This window comes from Odocoileus virginianus, chromosome 16 (genome assembly GCF_023699985.2).
Source record: "Odocoileus virginianus isolate 20LAN1187 ecotype Illinois chromosome 16, Ovbor_1.2, whole genome shotgun sequence".
Lineage (NCBI taxonomy): Eukaryota > Metazoa > Chordata > Mammalia > Artiodactyla > Cervidae > Odocoileus > Odocoileus virginianus.
In genome coordinates this window covers 60,730,522-60,747,175 of record NC_069689.1, presented here as the reverse complement: position 1 = coordinate 60,747,175, position 16,654 = coordinate 60,730,522, and the positions used below count along the sequence as shown (strand labels likewise).

The window sequence follows — 16,654 nt, the reverse complement described above, 5'->3', positions numbered from 1 at the left end:
GGGTGCTAAGACCGGGCTGAGGGCAAGAAGGAAGGGGTCTGAGGCTGTGTGCTTTGGGGACTCCCAAATCCCTGACGTCCTTTGGATGAGGGGAGGGAAGCTTTGTGTCCCTGTGGAGGAAGAACTTGCCAGCTGACACCAGCACAGAGTTTATTCACAAATAAATAAATACATACTAGGCAGAGCTCCTGCCTGTTAACAAGTGTCTACCCTCTGAGCCCCTCCATCGCGGGAGGGGTTGCGGAAGTCCGTCCTAGGTGGGGACCGGCTTTCCCTTTCAGCGATGCCCATGCCGGTATCTCCGGTGCCCTCTTTCAGGAAAGGGAGTCTGGAGAGGGACCGCTTCGAAGGCGCAGAGGCCAAAAAGGCGTCGGTGCTCACAGAACTGGGCGCCAGATGTCCGCCGTCACTTCAACTTCTCAGGCCGGCGGCCACTCCAGGGGCAAGAGGGGCATCGAGGTCTCCAGCAGGGCCAGTACGTCGCCGGGAAAGAGCTGGAGGAGACAGGGGACAGCGTGGTCCTCAGCGTGGGGCCGCCGAGCTGGGTGTCCGCGCTCGCGAGCTCCGCTCTCAAGGGGGTCTTCGGCGTCCCCAGTGGCCCCCTCCCTCCCCTCGCCGCTCTGGCGCCCCGCGCCTGCCAACCGTGTCGCTCCAGAGAGCGAGCAGGCGGAGCCGGGCCGCCGATGGGGGAGCCCCACGGGGGGCTGATCCCCTGAGTGTGAGGTGGGGACATGAGACGGTATGTAGTGCCACCCCACGACGGCGCTGAGCCGGGAGGGAGTTCCGCGCGAAGAAGGGCGATACTAACCGGGGATGAGGGGCTCGGCTCCATCGCTGGTCCTTCCGGGCACGCCGCCCCGCGGTCGTTAAGCACCGGAGGGTCGCGCAGCTCGGGCGCTGCCAGGGCTCCGGGGCAGGCGGGCGGGGACCCCCAGGACACCGGGGCGCCCGCGGCCGAGCCTGAGCAGCAGCCTTGCCTCTGCGCCTCCGCGGGGCCGCCGTCGGGGCACAGCGCGCAGCCCCGAGAGGGCGCCGCGTCGCCGCGTTGCCGGCGCCGGCGCTGCAGGCTGTCCTCGCTGAGGCCCAGCACGGCCGACAGGTGTCCGATGTAGCGGATGGCCAGGCGCAGCGTCTCGATCTTGGTCAGGCTCTGGCCGGCGGGCGCCACGGACGGAGGCAGAAAGCGGCGCAGCTCGTGCAGGGCGCGGGCGAGCGTGCGCATGCGCAGCTTCTCGCGCTCGCTGGCGCTCTGCCGCTGCCCAGCGCCCAGGCGGCCGCCACGCGCCCCTCGCCTCCCTGCTGCCGGCCCGCGGAGGGAGGCGCGGGTGGCAGGGCTCCCGGGGCTCGGCACGGGGCTGCAGGCCGGGACGCTGCCCCACGAGTCCGGGGACGAAGCCGGGGAGCAGCCGCAGTCCGCATCGGCGGCCTGTGGCGGCTGAGCTGAACCCCAGCCTGCCGCGAGCATCCAGGACTCAGAGAGCGGAGGGCACAGGGACTGGGCCATGGCAGCGGCGGCGCGTCTGGGGGCTGGCGGCCGGCGACCGCTTTATCCCCGAGCCCCGAGGTGTGAAGTGGCCCCTTCCAGCCCGCATCAGCACTTCAAAGGGGCTCGGGGGGCCTGGCGGGGGCGGGGCTTGACCCTTTGAACCAACGTCGGGGGTGGGGGTTGCGGGGGGCGAAGGTGTCGGCCTGTTGGCTGCGCCAGGTTGGCCCCACCTGGGCCCTCGCATGGGCACCTGATCCGGACACTCCGGCCTTCTGCTCGCGCCAGTGGCAGGCGCTGTCCAGGGTGTTGGACCAGCTCGGCAGGCTAACGGAAGCCAGGTCAGGGAACTGCAAGTTCTGGTACCTAGGTTTGCGGCTGCCGTCACCTGTCGGAAACCTTTTGCAAATACTTGTTTTCTTGAGGGGTTTTTTCGGTGGCTCGGAGGTAAAGAATCTGCCTGCCAATGCAGGAAACATGGATTCGATCCCTGGTCCAGGAAGATCCCACATGCCACAGAGTAACTAAACTCAGTGCACCACATCTATTGAGCTTGTGCTCTAGATAGAGCCCAGGAGCGGCATCTACTGAAGCCCCCGCGCACCCCAGAGCCCGTGCTCTGCAACCGGAGAAGCCACCGCAATGAGAAGCCCATGCACCACAACCAGAGAGTAGACCCCGCTTACCCGCAACTAGAGAAAGCCCACGCAGCAACCAAGATCCAGCACAGCCAGAAATAAATGCTTAAAAAAAAAAAAGTTTTCTTGAATCTTCGTTTCCAGTTTGTATAACTGGAGAGAAGCAAATGGCGACCCACTCCAGTATTCTTTCCTGGAGAATTCCGTGGACAGAGGAGCCTGGCAGGCTACAGTTCATACAGTCCACGGGGTCACAAAGGGTCGGACATGACTGAGTGACTAACACAGGGACGCTGTAGCAGCAGGTCCACGGACTCCCGTAGAGGCCAGGAGGGGGTGGGGCCCTGGTTCCACGTTCCTCCTCCAGGGCAGACTGGTCCTGGATGCACCCTTCCCCGGCGGTGGTGAGTGGGAGGGACGAAGCTATCCTAGGTAAATCCAGCAAGCTGGCAGAATCTGGGCAGGCTGGTGAATCAGCCCTGCTGCCCTCCAGGACACTCTCAGCCTGGCAGGGTCAAGGGCTTAGCCTGTTGCCACAGCTGCCACCTCTGGCCCTTAGATGGTATCCCACCACTTTGGGGCAGGTATAACAGGCTTTGCCAATGAAATGTGAGTGAAGTGACACAGAAGAAGCACTTAAGAAAATTCAGAGTAATTCCCTGGTGGCCCAGTGGTTAGGACTCAGCAATCTTACTGCAGGGGCCCCAGGTTCTATCCCTGGTCAGGAAATAAGATCCCACAAGCCACAGCATGGCAAAAACAAAACAAAACAAAACAAAACCATCCCTTCATGATAAAAATTCTCAGCAAATTTAGGCTAAAGGAGAACTTTCTCAATCTGATGAAAGGCATCCTCAGAGAACCTACAGCTCACAGCATACTAAATAGGGAAAGATTGAAAGATTTCCTTCAATACTCAGAACAAGGCGAGGATGTTGGGTCCTACCCACACCTTGTCAATGTTGGGCGGTGGGGGTCTCACCTGTGGAATAAGGAAAGAGAAATAAAAGGCATGTGGATTGGAAAGGAAGAAATAAAACTGTCTCCATTTATGGACAACATGATTGTCCACATGGGAAAGCTAGAGTATCTGCACCGCCGGCCTGACCCCTCGGGTCTGAGTTTACACGTTGTCACAATAGCTCCTTCATGCATGGAGGTCTGCTCTCCAGCTGGACTGTGAAGTACTTGGTGTCTGGTATCATGTCTTCCAAAGAAGCGGTGTCTAGGGTTTCTTTCAGAGGTCTACTGTTTTGCATCCCCCAGGCTTCCAGTTCTGTGAGACTCATGGGTGAGCTGGTTTGCAGCAAAGAAAGCCAAGTGACTTGGTAACTTCTTCCTGAGCATCTCTGCTCACCCCCACCCCTCTCCCCTTGTCTCCTTTCTCTTCTACTGCCCTTGGCCTCTTCTAACACCCTCTATACCTCCTACTCTTCAGTCTGTCCCAGCAGCCCCAGATGCTTATGCCCATGATCACATATAGGAGAGACAGGGCCAACCCACCCCTGGGGAGAAGGGGTGGAGTCCATCCCATGGGCATATGCCACAGGGCCCATCGGCTCCCTAGGAGAGCCTGGCGTACAAGGACCCTCCCAAGCCTGCAGCTGTCAGCATGGTCTGCCTTTTCTGGATCCTGGACAATGGATGGGATTCTAGATCCAAGCCAAGAACCTGGCATTAGACCCCCCTTTAATCCCACTTGACTGGAGCTAACAAACAGTGGGAATAGGTTGTACATTCAAGTAGGAGGAGGTGCAGAGTCAAAGCTGGTCCAGCAGGAGGGGTGGGATCCCAGGGGGCTCTGGGCATGCTGTTGCCAACCTCTGAATGTCAACAAATTCCTCCAATTCCCATATGATTCTGATTTCCACTTTGTAGCTAATAATTGAGGAAACTCAGAATGACCAGGCTTCCCTGGTGGCTCAGACGGTAAAGATTCCACCTGCAATGCAGGAGACCCAGGGTTTGATCCCTAGGTTGGGAAGATATCCTGGAAAAGGGAATGGCTACCCGATCCAGTATTCTTGCCTGGAGATTCCATGGACAAAGGAGCCTAGTGGGCTACAGTCCATGGGGTCACACAGAATCAGACATGATTGAGTGACTAATACTTTCACTTCCAGAATGACCAAAATCTCCTAAGAAATTAGCCACCCTTTTCTCATATTGTTACGTTATTATTTATTTGAAAATCTAATACATGCACGTGATTAAAAGTTGAATAAGTACAGAGGGCATATCAAATCTCTTTACTCTTCTGCCTTTGAGGTCACCAATTCCTAGTCCAGGGGAAACCACCATGACTGGTTTGTGGGCAACAATGCTCTTAAAGTGAATTTTTGTTAAGTACAAAATCAACTAAATCATTCTTTAAACAAGAGGCCATATGTGTGTGGGAGGTAGACTGTTGATCCTGAAAACACAGCTCTCGCCCCTGAGGATGCTCAGATCTGAGAGCCAACAGTTAACATTCATTGCTCACTTACATGGGAGCCACCAAAAGCTATGGAGCAAGAGAGGGATACCATGCGTGGCTTGTGATGGGAAGATCTTGGGTGTCAGGGTTGAGAGAGGGTTAAAAGGATTCAGGGGTGTCCTTTGAGGCCAAGAAGGCACAAAAAAAAAAATTACGTGAGAGAGGTGGGGTGGATGGGAGGGTTCTGCCCTCAACCTCAGTCTTTCCATCTTCAGCTCCAAGGTTGACAAATTGGAGGTGCCAGCTGGAATCCCTCCCTCTCCTGTGACCCCTCAAGGCCCAGTGTGTGCAAGGCTATGGTCAGTGGGCCTGATGAAGCCAAGTGGGGGCAAAGGAGGGACCCCCAAGCCGGAGCCTGGGCTCTCCAGGCTCCCATCATCTGGCCTCCCTCTTCCCTGGGCCCCCATGCCTCTCGCACCTTTGATCTTCTTATCGCCAGCCCCTCCGGTGGTTTCATTAGGGAGCTGCCCCAGTTAATGAGTTCTCCGGGCGGCAGGGCCCACACGCCGTCCCGCTGGGCTGAGGCCTTCACACCTCTGGGGCCTGTGTTTTGACAAGTGCCAGAACCAGTGGCTCCTGCTCTCCTGGCCCGAGCCTGCCTTCGCCTGCCAACGTGTAAGGCTGGGAAATGAGGCCTTGGGGCAGCCCCACTGAGCGGAGGTGAGAGTTAAGGGGGTCCTCGCCAGGGTGGGGGCAGGCAGGACAGGGCAGCATCCCCTTGGACTGGGGCCTGGGTCTCAACCTTCCCGCTAGAAGCCAGCCGGCTGCCTCGGGTCGAGCCTCGATCCTGGGCACTGCCCCCTCCCAGCTCCCAGCCCCTCTGACAGGAGAGTGCTAATCAAAGGTGCAATGTCAGTCTTCCCCTCGCAGCCCCTAATCCCGACCCCGCCGGAGCCAGAGCCCCCAGGAGAAGGAAGCGGCTCTCCTACCGCCAGCCTGTTTAGCATCAGCAGGGACACCTCCTGGGAGGCTCCTAATTTGGGTGTTCCCTGCTGCTGGGGATCTTCCCGCCACACCTCGGTGTGGGCCTAAAGCCCCACCTTTAGGCAGCCTAGGACACCCCTCCTAGGGGTGTAGCTTAGAATCGGATCCCTGTTCTGCCACATACCACCTGTGTCACTTGGGTAACTCAGTCTCCATCTCTTCCGTGAATACCTGCTGTGCTGATGTTGCAAGAGTATCAAATCATCCCGCACAGACCATACTTTGAGCAGTGCCACATGCATGTCCCTGCGGTCACTTGGGGCCTGGCATTGAGCTGGGCCTCGGCCGGATCCCAGCTCACATGCGTGCTGTGATGTGGATGTCGCTGCTTCACTCGGTAGTTAAGGAAATGGAGGCGCAGGGGGTGGTCCTATGTCACATGGCCAGTAGGGGCAGAGCCAGGGTCCGTCTGGTGCTGTTTGGGACCAAAGTGAGTGTCCTGTCCTCACACCAGCTCCCCTGTCTCCTCTGGAAACCTCCAGTGGCTCCTTTCCTCCTGGAGGGCCGCCTCAAGTGTGAGGGTGCAGAAAGAGGGGGTGATGCCCCCTAGTCCTCAAGGCCCTCTGAAACCTCTCTACAAGTCACCCAGATCTGTTGAGATGTTAAAAATGTAAAGCATTTCCAGATCCACCCTGGACCTGCTTGAGCCAGAAACCCTGGAGGAGATTCCAGGTATGTAAAGTGAAATGTCCTGAGAACGATGAAGCTCAGCCACTTTTGAGAAGCCGTGCCCTACAGTGAGCCCCCTCCAATCCGGAGAGTGGAAGGGGCATGGGGAGTGCCCAGCCGCCACCATGGAGCCTACGCTCCACTGTGTCTTGGACAGATGAGGCCGTGCTTGTGTTGGAGGTGGGGCTGCAGCCGCCTGGAGCCCAGAGCCATCAGAGGGCCCAGCAGGAAGGCTCCCAGCTTCCCCTCTACCTCCCTCCTTCCCCATCAGCTCCCAGTGAAGGCCCCCAAGGCTCCCAGGAAGCCCCTTCCAACTGAGATCACCACCCTCCCCTCACACCTTTAGCTCCTGGAGCCACTGGTTTGGCAAGCCATATGGAATAGATTATTCTGGACCCATGATAATCTGATTATCTTGGTCATGGATCAGCTGGAATGCACAGCCAGTGAAAGTCACAGGAAGAAGGCAGAGGGGTGATGAGGAGGGAGGGGGTGGGAAGAAAGGAGAGAGATCTGTCAGATTTCTGGTAAGGCTGGGGAGGAAGTGCCAGTTCTAGGAGCCGGGCCAGGCCAAGAAGGCAGGGAAAATAGATCGTGTCTCTCCCCTTAGGGGTGTCACGTTTATGCTTCTTCACTGCATCTGGGTAAATGGAGGAAGGTCTGAGCCTTATAGTGAAACATGGGGAAACTGGGCATGAAAGAGGTGAAGTAGCTGAACCAGCCCAAAGCAAAGATGCAGACATGTGAATACAGGGAAATTTGTCACATGGCCCCTCAGTTAGGATAGCTGTAAAATGGAGCAAGGACTCCCAACTGCCTGCTGGATGTCCTGGGAGACAGCATGCCTTGATTGCAAAGCATGGTCTCAGGCCAGAGAGCTACCCCTGGGGGTCCAGTGTCCTTGCATTCCCAGCCACAGACAGCAGAGGGCGCTGCCCAGCTACCTGGGATCTTGGGATCTGGGCTGGGCCGACCTCCTGCCATTGTTAGAGGACTTATTTATTTTTCTGGGGCCAGGGCCAGTGCTGGGAGGAGGTGGTGGGCACTGGGAGCTAAGCAGATATATCAGAGACGCTAGGGCTGGCTTAAGAAATGGGTGAAGCTGACTTCGTGCCAGTGTGATGGGCTATGTGACCGCAGACAGTCCATTTGTTCTCTCTGGACCCCAATTTGCTTATCTGTCCACTGGGAAAAACATACACCTGTGTGCAAAAAGGTAAAGCAAGATGGAACCCAGAAGAATGAGGAGAAGACAGACGGGCTTAGGTCTCCCTACTTTCCCTACATACCCCTGGAAGCAGAGGTTGAAAGCAATCAGACCACGAGCTGACCAAAACTCTAGGCTCGCCAGCTCCCCCTAAGGATTTACAGGCCCAACTCAGCAGCAAACTTTGGGCGCATCCAGCACCAGTACCTGCAGAAAGCACAGGATGGCGCTTCCTACAGGCAGGATACACAGGTTTCTGGCTCCTTCTAACCCCACGCCTGCCCTGGCTGACTGCACAGCAGAACAGTGAGGTGCCAGGACAATGGTGAGGCTCCAGCCAAGTCACTGGGTGGCTTGGGGCCTCAATCAGCTCCAGGTTGTCCTTCCCAAGGGCTGGGGAAGGAGCACATCACCTCCCTTCTCCTGGGGTATCTAACTTCAGATCTAATATGGAGCAGAATGGGGGCTCCTGGGAGTAAGCTGGGGTATCTCAGTAGGGTTTGGGGAAGTGAAGAGCTTCTGAGCATAGGATCCTGTTAAGACAGCCCTTAACAGAGTGGAGAACATGTAGGCGGCAAGGATAAAGCTTAAGTTGCATGCATGCATGCCAAGTCACTTCAGTCATGTCTGACTCTTTGCAACCCTATGGACTATAGCCCTTTTTAAGCAAGAATACTGGAGTGGGTTGCCAGGCCCTCCTCCAGGGGATCTTCCCGACCCAGGGATAGAACTTGTGTCTCCTATGTCTCTTGAAAAGAACCTGCCAGGCAGGTTCTCTGCCTGGCAGGTTCTTTACCACTAGCACCACATGGTAAGCCAGGGCTTAAGTTGACCAGATTATAAACAGAAGAAGGGTCTTACATGGTCAGTACTGAGTATGTGCCTACTGAGGGTAGGATAAACCCACCAAGAGAAATCCAAGTCTAGCCCTTGGCAGAGCCCAGGAAGTTCCTTCACCCTTGGAGATCATGCCTCACCCTAGGCCCTGGGAGTGCACAGTCAGCACCCAGCCTGGGTGGCCCATCTGGCGGAGGCCCCCAGGAGTGCCGACACCTGCTGCTTGCCTCCCACAACCAGGTTGGCCTTGACAACCCCCACCTCTGCTCCCACCCCCCGGCCCTCCCCAAGGCTGGCCCCAGGCTTCAGAACAGCCTCAGCATGCCCTTTGCCCAGTGATTTCCCTAATGGGGAATTCATCCTGATAAGAAAAGATTAAAGGTGCAACTGAAGACTTACTGCTGAGTGACAGATCCAAACTGCAGAAAAATTCCTTCCATGTGACTTGATTGATATAAGGAAAAGCAAAAGAGAACAAAAATCTAAAAACCAACCCCCTACCGTGCATTTTGTAAGGATCCACAGCATGCGTGTGCATAAATGCATACTCACCAAGGCTAACGTCTAGGACTTATCTGGTGTGCGGGTGGGGCAGAGCTGGGTTCTGAGAGCTGATATAGAGATGTTAATCATATCTATAAGGTTTAAAACTTTTTCAAGGAGTTTGTATTCACATGTGACATGTGCAGTTTAGAAGTATAGGTACACGGATATATACCTATGTGCAAAACTTCAAGGCATCTCAGTATATACTAGAAAATTTGTTACCTAAACAGTAACTGTCACACCAGGGAGGACTTTAAAATCTCATTGCAGAAATAAATTTAGTAATCGGGAAAAGGTTATTCATACACTGTGTAGCACAGGAAGCTCAGCTCAGGGCTCTGCATGACCTAGATGGGTGGGATGAGGGGGTGGGAGGGTTATATGGATACATATACCTATTCACTTTGTTGGGTGGGATGAGGGGGTGGGAGGGAGGTCTGCAAGGGAGGGGTTATAGGGATACATATACCTATTCACTTTCTTGTACAGCAGGAACTAACACAACATAGTAAAGCAATTATACTCCAATTTTTTGAAAGTTATTAATGCATTAGTGAGAGAAGTTGGTCGCAAAACAACATGCACTTTATACAGCCAAAGGAACTGAAAGCAGAGGCTAAAATAGATGCTTGTCTGCCAACATTCATAGCAGCATTGTTCATAACATCTGGAAGGTGGAAACAGCCCAAATGTCTATCAACTGAGGAGTGAACAAAATGTGGCATAAATGGACAATGGGCTATTATTTGACCATAAGAAGGAATGAAGCTTGGGTACATGCTACCCTGCAGATGAACCTTGATGACATTATGAAATAAGCCAGACACACCAAAGGACAATACTGTATGGTTATACTTATACAAGATACCTAAAACAGATAAATTTATAGAGACAGGAAGCAGATAAGAGGTGACCAGGGGCTGAGGGGCTGGTGGTGAAGGGGAGTTTTTGCTTAATGGGTTCGGTTTCTGCTTGAGATGATGAAAAATTTTAGAAATAGAAGTGGTGATGGTTGTACAACATTGGAAATGCAATTAATGCCACTGAATGCAATTAATGCCACTGAACTGTATACTTAACAAGGGTTAACATGGCAAATCTTGTGTTATACAAAATATATTTACTGCAATTTAAAGGAATTTTAAATGTAATATACAAAAACTACTGAATTGTACACTTTAAACAGGTGAATGTATGGTATGTGAATGACATCTCAATAAAGCTGTTTTAAAAATGAGGATATCTATTACCAGAGCTTCAAAAAAATGGGCAAAAGAACTCAGCGTGTGTGCTCAGAGTTGTGTCCAACTCTGTGTGATGCCATGGACTGTAGGCTGCCAGGCTCCTCTGTCCACGGAATTCTCCAGGCAGAATCCCGGAGTGGGTTGCCATTTCCTACTCCAGGGGATCTTCCCAACCCAGGCATTGAACCCACATCTCTTGTGTCTCCTGTGTTGGCAGGTGGATTCTTTACCACTGCGCCACCTGGGAAGCCCAAAGAACTCAGTATGCTCCCTTAATGCTTCCATCTCCATGTTCCGTGTTTGTAGGGATCCTTAGAAAAGGTTAGGATGCAGAGATATAGACTAAGTGTGAACCTGGTCCTCTCTGGGTGGATGGAAGTGGGGGCTTTAAAATTCCCTTCATTTTGATTGTCTATACTTTCTTGTTGTTTAGTCGTTAAGTCATGCCTGACTCTTTGAGACCCCGTGGACTGTAGCCCACCAGGCTCCTCTGTCCATGGGATTTCCCAGGCAAGAATATGGACTGAGTTGCCATTTCCTCCTCCAGGGGATCTTCCTGACCCAGGGATTGAACCCTCGTCTCCTGAATTGGCAGGCGGGTTCTTTACCACTGAGCCACCGAGGAAGCCCAAGTCGCGCTTCTCTGTAATGATTATTATTGCTTTCATAAATTAGAAAAGGAAGAAAAAGAAGGGAGGGAGGGAGGAAAAGACTTCGCAGCCCCTTGCCTCTGCTGTTTGCACTCTGGTAGCAGGGATGGTGGACCCAGGTACCCTTAAGGCTCTCAGCAGTCAGGCTGGGGCCGCTGGCTCTCCCCTTGCAGAGCCTGCAGAGTTAGTGCTTCTCCTTCTCCCGCTTTGTCCCTCCCAAGGGCTGCAAGACCACAGACGGCCTCTCCTCTCCAGCAGGACAGGCAGGCAATACTCGTGGAGTCCCCGGTGATGAACATATGATGCTACATCTAATCCTCCCGGCAAGGACACCCATTTCATAGATGAGGAGACTGAGGCTAAAAGGTAGGCACTGAGCCCAGGCATGGCTGGCCCTAGGCTTGGGCCATCTCTGCTGACTTGTTGCTCCAGGAGCTGGACCAGGCCACCCTGGGGCCTCTGCAGGCCCTTCCACACCAGCCTCCTTGGCCTAGCCTTCTTGTTGGAGGAAGAACATGGCGTGCACCTCCCTGCCCCCAGCCTGCTGGACACTCCCTGGATGCCTGTGGCCCCAGCCTCTCCCATGCACCCCCAGCCATCTTTGCCCACATGACCTCCTATGGTATCCTTGGCCCACCCAGGGCCCCTGCCTGTACCCAATTTAGACAGCCTTCGCCCTGATGTGATCGCAGTCTTGTTTCCTGCCTCCATCTCTTTACCTTCCAACCCCTCCCCCTCCTCAGAATTTCTGTGGGATCTCACTGCCTCCCCAAGAGCCCAAACTCCTCACTCAGCAGGACTTTCCAACCCCACCCAGCTCCCACTTTCTTGTCCACACCCCTCCCCCCTCTGCACCTCTGTCCCAGGGCTCCAGACGGCTTGGCATCGCCCCAATTACCCCTGAGCATCCCTGCTTCCAGACAGGCTCACACCTTTCCCCTCGGCCAGGAAGACCCCACCCCCACTTGGAGAAAATCCACAATTTCAGGGCCCTCCCTTCCACCCGGGACCCGCCCTGATCACCTGGCCAGGTAGCACCTCTCTGTCGCCCATGGTCTCCCAGCACATCAGGCCCCCACAGACTCGGAGCCAACTGTCTTTCTCCTCCTCCAACTCTCATCTCCCAGAGAGCAGTAGAGACTCGATCACCCCCCCACCCCCAGCCCCGCCACCCCGAGTCTCAGCCCCCTGGTCAGGAACGATGTTTCCTCATGGGGGTGTGCATGGCCTTTGTGGGTTTGAATTCTGGTTCTGGGGGGCCCTAAAGCAAAGAAAGTGGGCTCTCTGGGCCCAATTTCCCCACTCAGCAAGACAGGGAATAGCAGGCTGTCAGGCCTGGGCTTTGAGCACTGAACAGACTTCTGTGGGCAACGCTGGGCACCGTGGGGGGTGGACATGCTCACAGCCGGGCCCGTGTGAGGCCCGCTCAGGGTGAGGCCAGTGCCCGGGGCTGCTCTGTGCCCTTCCCGGGTGACTGTCAGCCTCTGGGCGCGCCCGGGTGACGCTGATGGTGCTCTGCCTGGCAGGGCCTGGTCATTGGGCTTCCCTGGCTATGCCCAGAGTCACACGCCCGTCCCTGGAGCCATGGGAAAAGAGTGTTGAGGGTTCTGGGCTGGATACTCGGGGCTCCCGGAGTGAGCGAGGGGCACACGCCGGCCCCTGGGTATCACCAACCCACGGACACAGGCTCTGCCTTTACCCTCAGCATCCCACGAGGGGGGCCTGCAGCCCCCGCCCCTACCCCCGAAGTGCTTTCTGGGGTTTCTGAGGGGACCTGCTGCCGGGCTGTTTTGGAGGCCCCTGCACACCCTGGTTCCCAAGTCGACACCTTCTGCCCTGGAGGAGGCGGCCTTGTGTCAACAGGCAACAGGAGGTGTGAAGGCAGCCACCGTGGCCAAGGGGGCGGCCGGGCCGGCCCTCGTGGTGGCTGGTAATGAGAATACCACACGGCGGCCCCTGCAGCCCCAGCAGCCTGCCGCCCACCCCCACGTTCCCACCGCCGGACCACCCCAGGGCCGGGAAGGGACGCAGGAGGGAAGAAGACTTGCGGGGCAGAGGCCAGCCCTGCAACCAGCTCCAGGGCCCGGGCCTGTTCCCCAGGGCCCCGCAGGCCTGCCCAGGGGGAAGCAGCAGGTGGACAACTTCTGGGAGCAGGGCTGGGGGTAAACAAACGCTGAGGCCTGTGCTGAGCCACGGAGCGAACGCAGGCCGACCAGAGGCACGGTCTGCCCCAGCCGCTCGCAGGGCCGGAGCTAAAACACACTCTGACTCCAACCTGGGCCTCTCTGCGCTTCTCCTCCGACCAGGGTCTGGGGCGTCAATCAGGGGGTGATGGACAGGGGCCTCAGGTGGCACAGATGGTAAAGAACCCACATACCAGTGCAGGAGACCTGAGACTCAGGTTCGATCCCTGGGTCAGGAAGATCCCCTGGAGGAGGGCATGGCAACCCACTCCAGTATTCTTGCCTGGAGAATCGCATGCACAGAGGAGCCTGGCAGGCTGCAGTCAGTGGGGTCACAGAGTCAGACACGACTGAACGACTAACACTTATAATCGGAGTATTGATGGGGACGCTGCCTGCCCCTCTGCGGCCAGCTGACTGGTGCTACACGAGTGAGCGAAGCTGAAGTTCTCGTGGCCTTGTGGTTCTGGCCCTGAGAGCAGTCCCAGCTGAGCGCAAGCCACAGACACAAGGAAGAGCTGGGGTAGGAGTGTCACAAGCGCTGAAACACTTTCTGCCCTCCCCCTGCCCAAGATGTCCTGAAGCCAGGTCTCCCGTGGCTCCCTGGCCCTGAGACTGCCCAGGGCCTTGAGGGGATAGTTGCTGATTCTTGGCCTCAGCTCTCAAAGTTCCTCAGGAATTATCAGGTCCAAGCACCTCGTTTTATGGTATTTTTGGTCAGTGTTGGCAGAAGCAGTAGCAGCCATCTACTCCAGCTCCTATGTGTACTCATCCAGCCTCTTTAAAACTACACACACCCACATACACACACACACACACACATAAAATTTACTTATTTGGCTGCACCAGGTCTTAATTGCAGCACACAGGGTCTTCAGTTGTAGTATGTGAACTCTTAGTTGCATCATGTGGGATCTATCTAGTTCCCTGACCAGGGATCAAATCTGCACCCCCTGCTTCGGGAGCAGAGAGTTTTAGCCACTGGACCACCAGGGAAGTCCCTTCATCTGGCCTCTTCTTGATTACCTCCAGGAACAGGCCACTCGCTCCCCCACAAGACAGCCCCTGTGATCTTAGAAAGTCCTTCAGACTGTCCCTGGAGTATTTCTCTGGCACCTAGAGATGATGCTCACATTTCCTGTGTAATTTCCTCTTTGCATGAAACATTCCTGAGTCCTTCGTCTATTTCTTTGGTGACCCAGCTTCATGCCCCCTCATGAACCTCCCTCCCCTAAGCTATGTTTGTCCCTTGCCATCATAAACTATGGCCCCCAGGTTTGACCACTTACCCCACAAAGGCAATAAGAGACCATTGCCTCCTTGATTTGATGTTGTTGTTCAGTCACTAAGTCATGTCTGACTCTTTGTGACCCTATGGACTGCTGCACACCTGGCTTCCCTGTCCTTCACCATCTCCCAGAGTTTGCTCAGATTCATGGCCATTGAGTTGGTAATGCCATCTAACCATCTCAGTCTCCTTGATTAAAGATCCCCTTTTTCTTGAAAATGGGAATGGGATCACATTTTTCATGCCCTTGGTGCCTGGAAGGCAATGACCACCATGCCTGTTCCACAGTTGCTGCTGGTTACGCGATGCCTCCTGACCCTGAACTTAGAAGGAGGGTACACAGGGCTCTGTTGATTCTGTCTTATTAGTAATCAGATCTCATGAGTCATTCCAGCCTACCAGAATCTCTTTTAGTTCAGTTCAGTTCAGTTGTTCAGTCATGTCTGACTCTTTGTGACTCCATGGACTGCAGCACGCCAGGCTTCTGTGTCTGTCACCAACTCTCAGAGCTTACTCAAATTTATGTCCATTGAGCCAGTGATGCCATCCAACCATCTCATCCTCTGTCATCCTCTTCACCTCCCGCCTTCAATCTTTCCCAGCATCAGGCTCTTTTCAAATGACTCCGTTATTTGCATCAGGTGGCCAAAGTATCAGAGTTTCAGCTTCAGCATCAGTCCTCCCAATGAATATTCAGGACTGATTTCCTTTAGGATTGACTGGCAGGATCTCCTTGCAGTCCAAGGGAGTCTCAAGAGTCTTTTCCAACACCACAGTTCAAAAGCATCAATTCTTTGGTGCTCTGCTTTCTTTATAGTCCAACACTCACATCCATACATGACTACTGGAAAAACCATAGCTTTGACTAGGCGGACCTTTGTTGGCAAAGTAATGTCTCTGCTTTTTAATATGCTGTCTAGGTTGATCATAGCTTTCCTCCCAACAAGCAAGCGTCTTTTAATTTCATGGCTGCTGTCACCATCTGCAGTGATTTTGGAGCCCAAGAAAATAAAGTCTCTCACTGTTTCCACTGTTTCCCCATCTATTTGCCATCAGGTGATGGGACCAGACGCCATGATCTTAGTTTTCTGAATGTTGAGCTTTAAGCCAACTTTTTCACTCTCCTCTTTTACTTTCATCAAGAGGCTCTTTAGCTATTCTTCGCTTTCTGCCATAAGGGTAGTGTCATCTGCATATCTGAGGCTATTGATATTTCTCCTAGCAATCTTGATTCCAGCTTGTGCTTAATCCAGCCTGGCATTTTGCATGATGCACTCTGCATATAATAAACAGGGTGACAATATGCAACCTTGACATACTCCTTTCCAGATTTGGAACCAGTCTGTTGTTCCATGTCCAGTTCTAACTGTTGCTTATTGACTTGTATACAGATTTCTCAGGAGACAGGTCAGGTGGTCTGGCATTCCCATTTCTTGAAGAATTTTCCACAGTTTGTGTGATCCACACAGTCAAAGGCTTTGGCATAGTCAAAAAAGCAGAAGTTGATGTTTTTCTGGAACTCTCTTGCTTTTTTGATGATCCAACGGATGTTGGCAATTTGATCTCTGGTTCCTCTGCCTTTTCTAAATCCAGCTTGAACATCTGGATGTTCACGGTTCATGTACTGTTGAAGCCTGGCTTGGAGAATTTTGAGCATTACTTTACTAGTGTGTGAGATGAGTGCAATTGTGTGGTAGTTTGAACATTCTGTGGCATTGCCTTACTCAGGGATTGTAATGAAAACCGACCTTTTCCAGTCCTGTGGCCAATGCTGAGTTTTCCAAATTTGCTGGCATATTGGGTGCAGCACTTTCACAGCATCATCTTTTAGGATTTGAAATAGCTCAACTGGAATTCCATCACCTCCACTAGCTTTGTTTGTAGTGATGCTTGCTAAGGCCCACTTGACTTTGCATCCAGGATATCTGGCTCTAGGTGAGTGATCACACCATCATGTTTATCTGGGTTGTGAAGATCTTTTTTGTACAGTTATTCTGTGTATTCTTGCCACCTCTTCTTAATATCTTCTGCTTCTGTTAGGTCCATACCATTTCTGTCCTTTATTGAGCCCATCTTTGCATGAAATGTTCCCTTGGTATTTCTAATTTTCTTGACGAGATCGCTACTTTTTCCCATTCTATTGTTTTCCTCTATTTCTTTGCACTGATCACCGAGGAAGGCTTTCCTTAGATGTGACTTTTGTCCTTGAGAATGCTTGAGGGTCACAAAAAAGCTGCTGAAGCTCCAGACATCACAGCAGTTTTCCAGGATGACAGAAGAGAGTAAGTCAGAGGAGTGTACCTCTCTGCTTTAAAAAGTTTTCCTAGAAACCCCATACAATATTTCTACTAACATCTTATTGTTGATTCAATCTGTGAGAGAGGCTGGGAAATATAGTTTTCAGTTGGGCACATCACCCTCCATAATACAGAGCCATTATTAAAGAAGA

At 53.6% G+C, this 16,654-nt stretch overlaps 1 protein-coding gene across 1 annotated transcript; it reads right to left on the bottom strand.

Moving 5' to 3' along the window:
- Nucleotides 1–133: 133 nt before the first annotated feature.
- MESP1 (mesoderm posterior bHLH transcription factor 1) lies at nucleotides 134–1,504 on the bottom strand. Its single transcript, XM_020909389.2, has 2 exons — nucleotides 809–1,504; nucleotides 134–494 (listed from the first exon to the last, which is right to left on the bottom strand). The coding sequence occupies exons 1-2, from the start codon at nucleotides 1,502–1,504 to the stop codon at nucleotides 420–422; spliced, it is 771 nt and encodes a 256-aa protein (XP_020765048.2). The 3' UTR covers nucleotides 134–419.
- Nucleotides 1,505–16,654: the final 15,150 nt, after the last annotated feature.

Coding starts and splice junctions, on each gene's coding strand:
- MESP1 (XM_020909389.2), bottom strand. CDS start 1,504: ATGGCCCAGTCCCTGTGCCCTCCGCTCTCTGAGTCCTGGATGCTCGCG. Junction 495..808: donor AGCCGAGCCCCTCATCCCCG/GTTAGTATCGCC, acceptor TGTCTCCTCCAG/CTCTTTCCCGGCGACGTACT.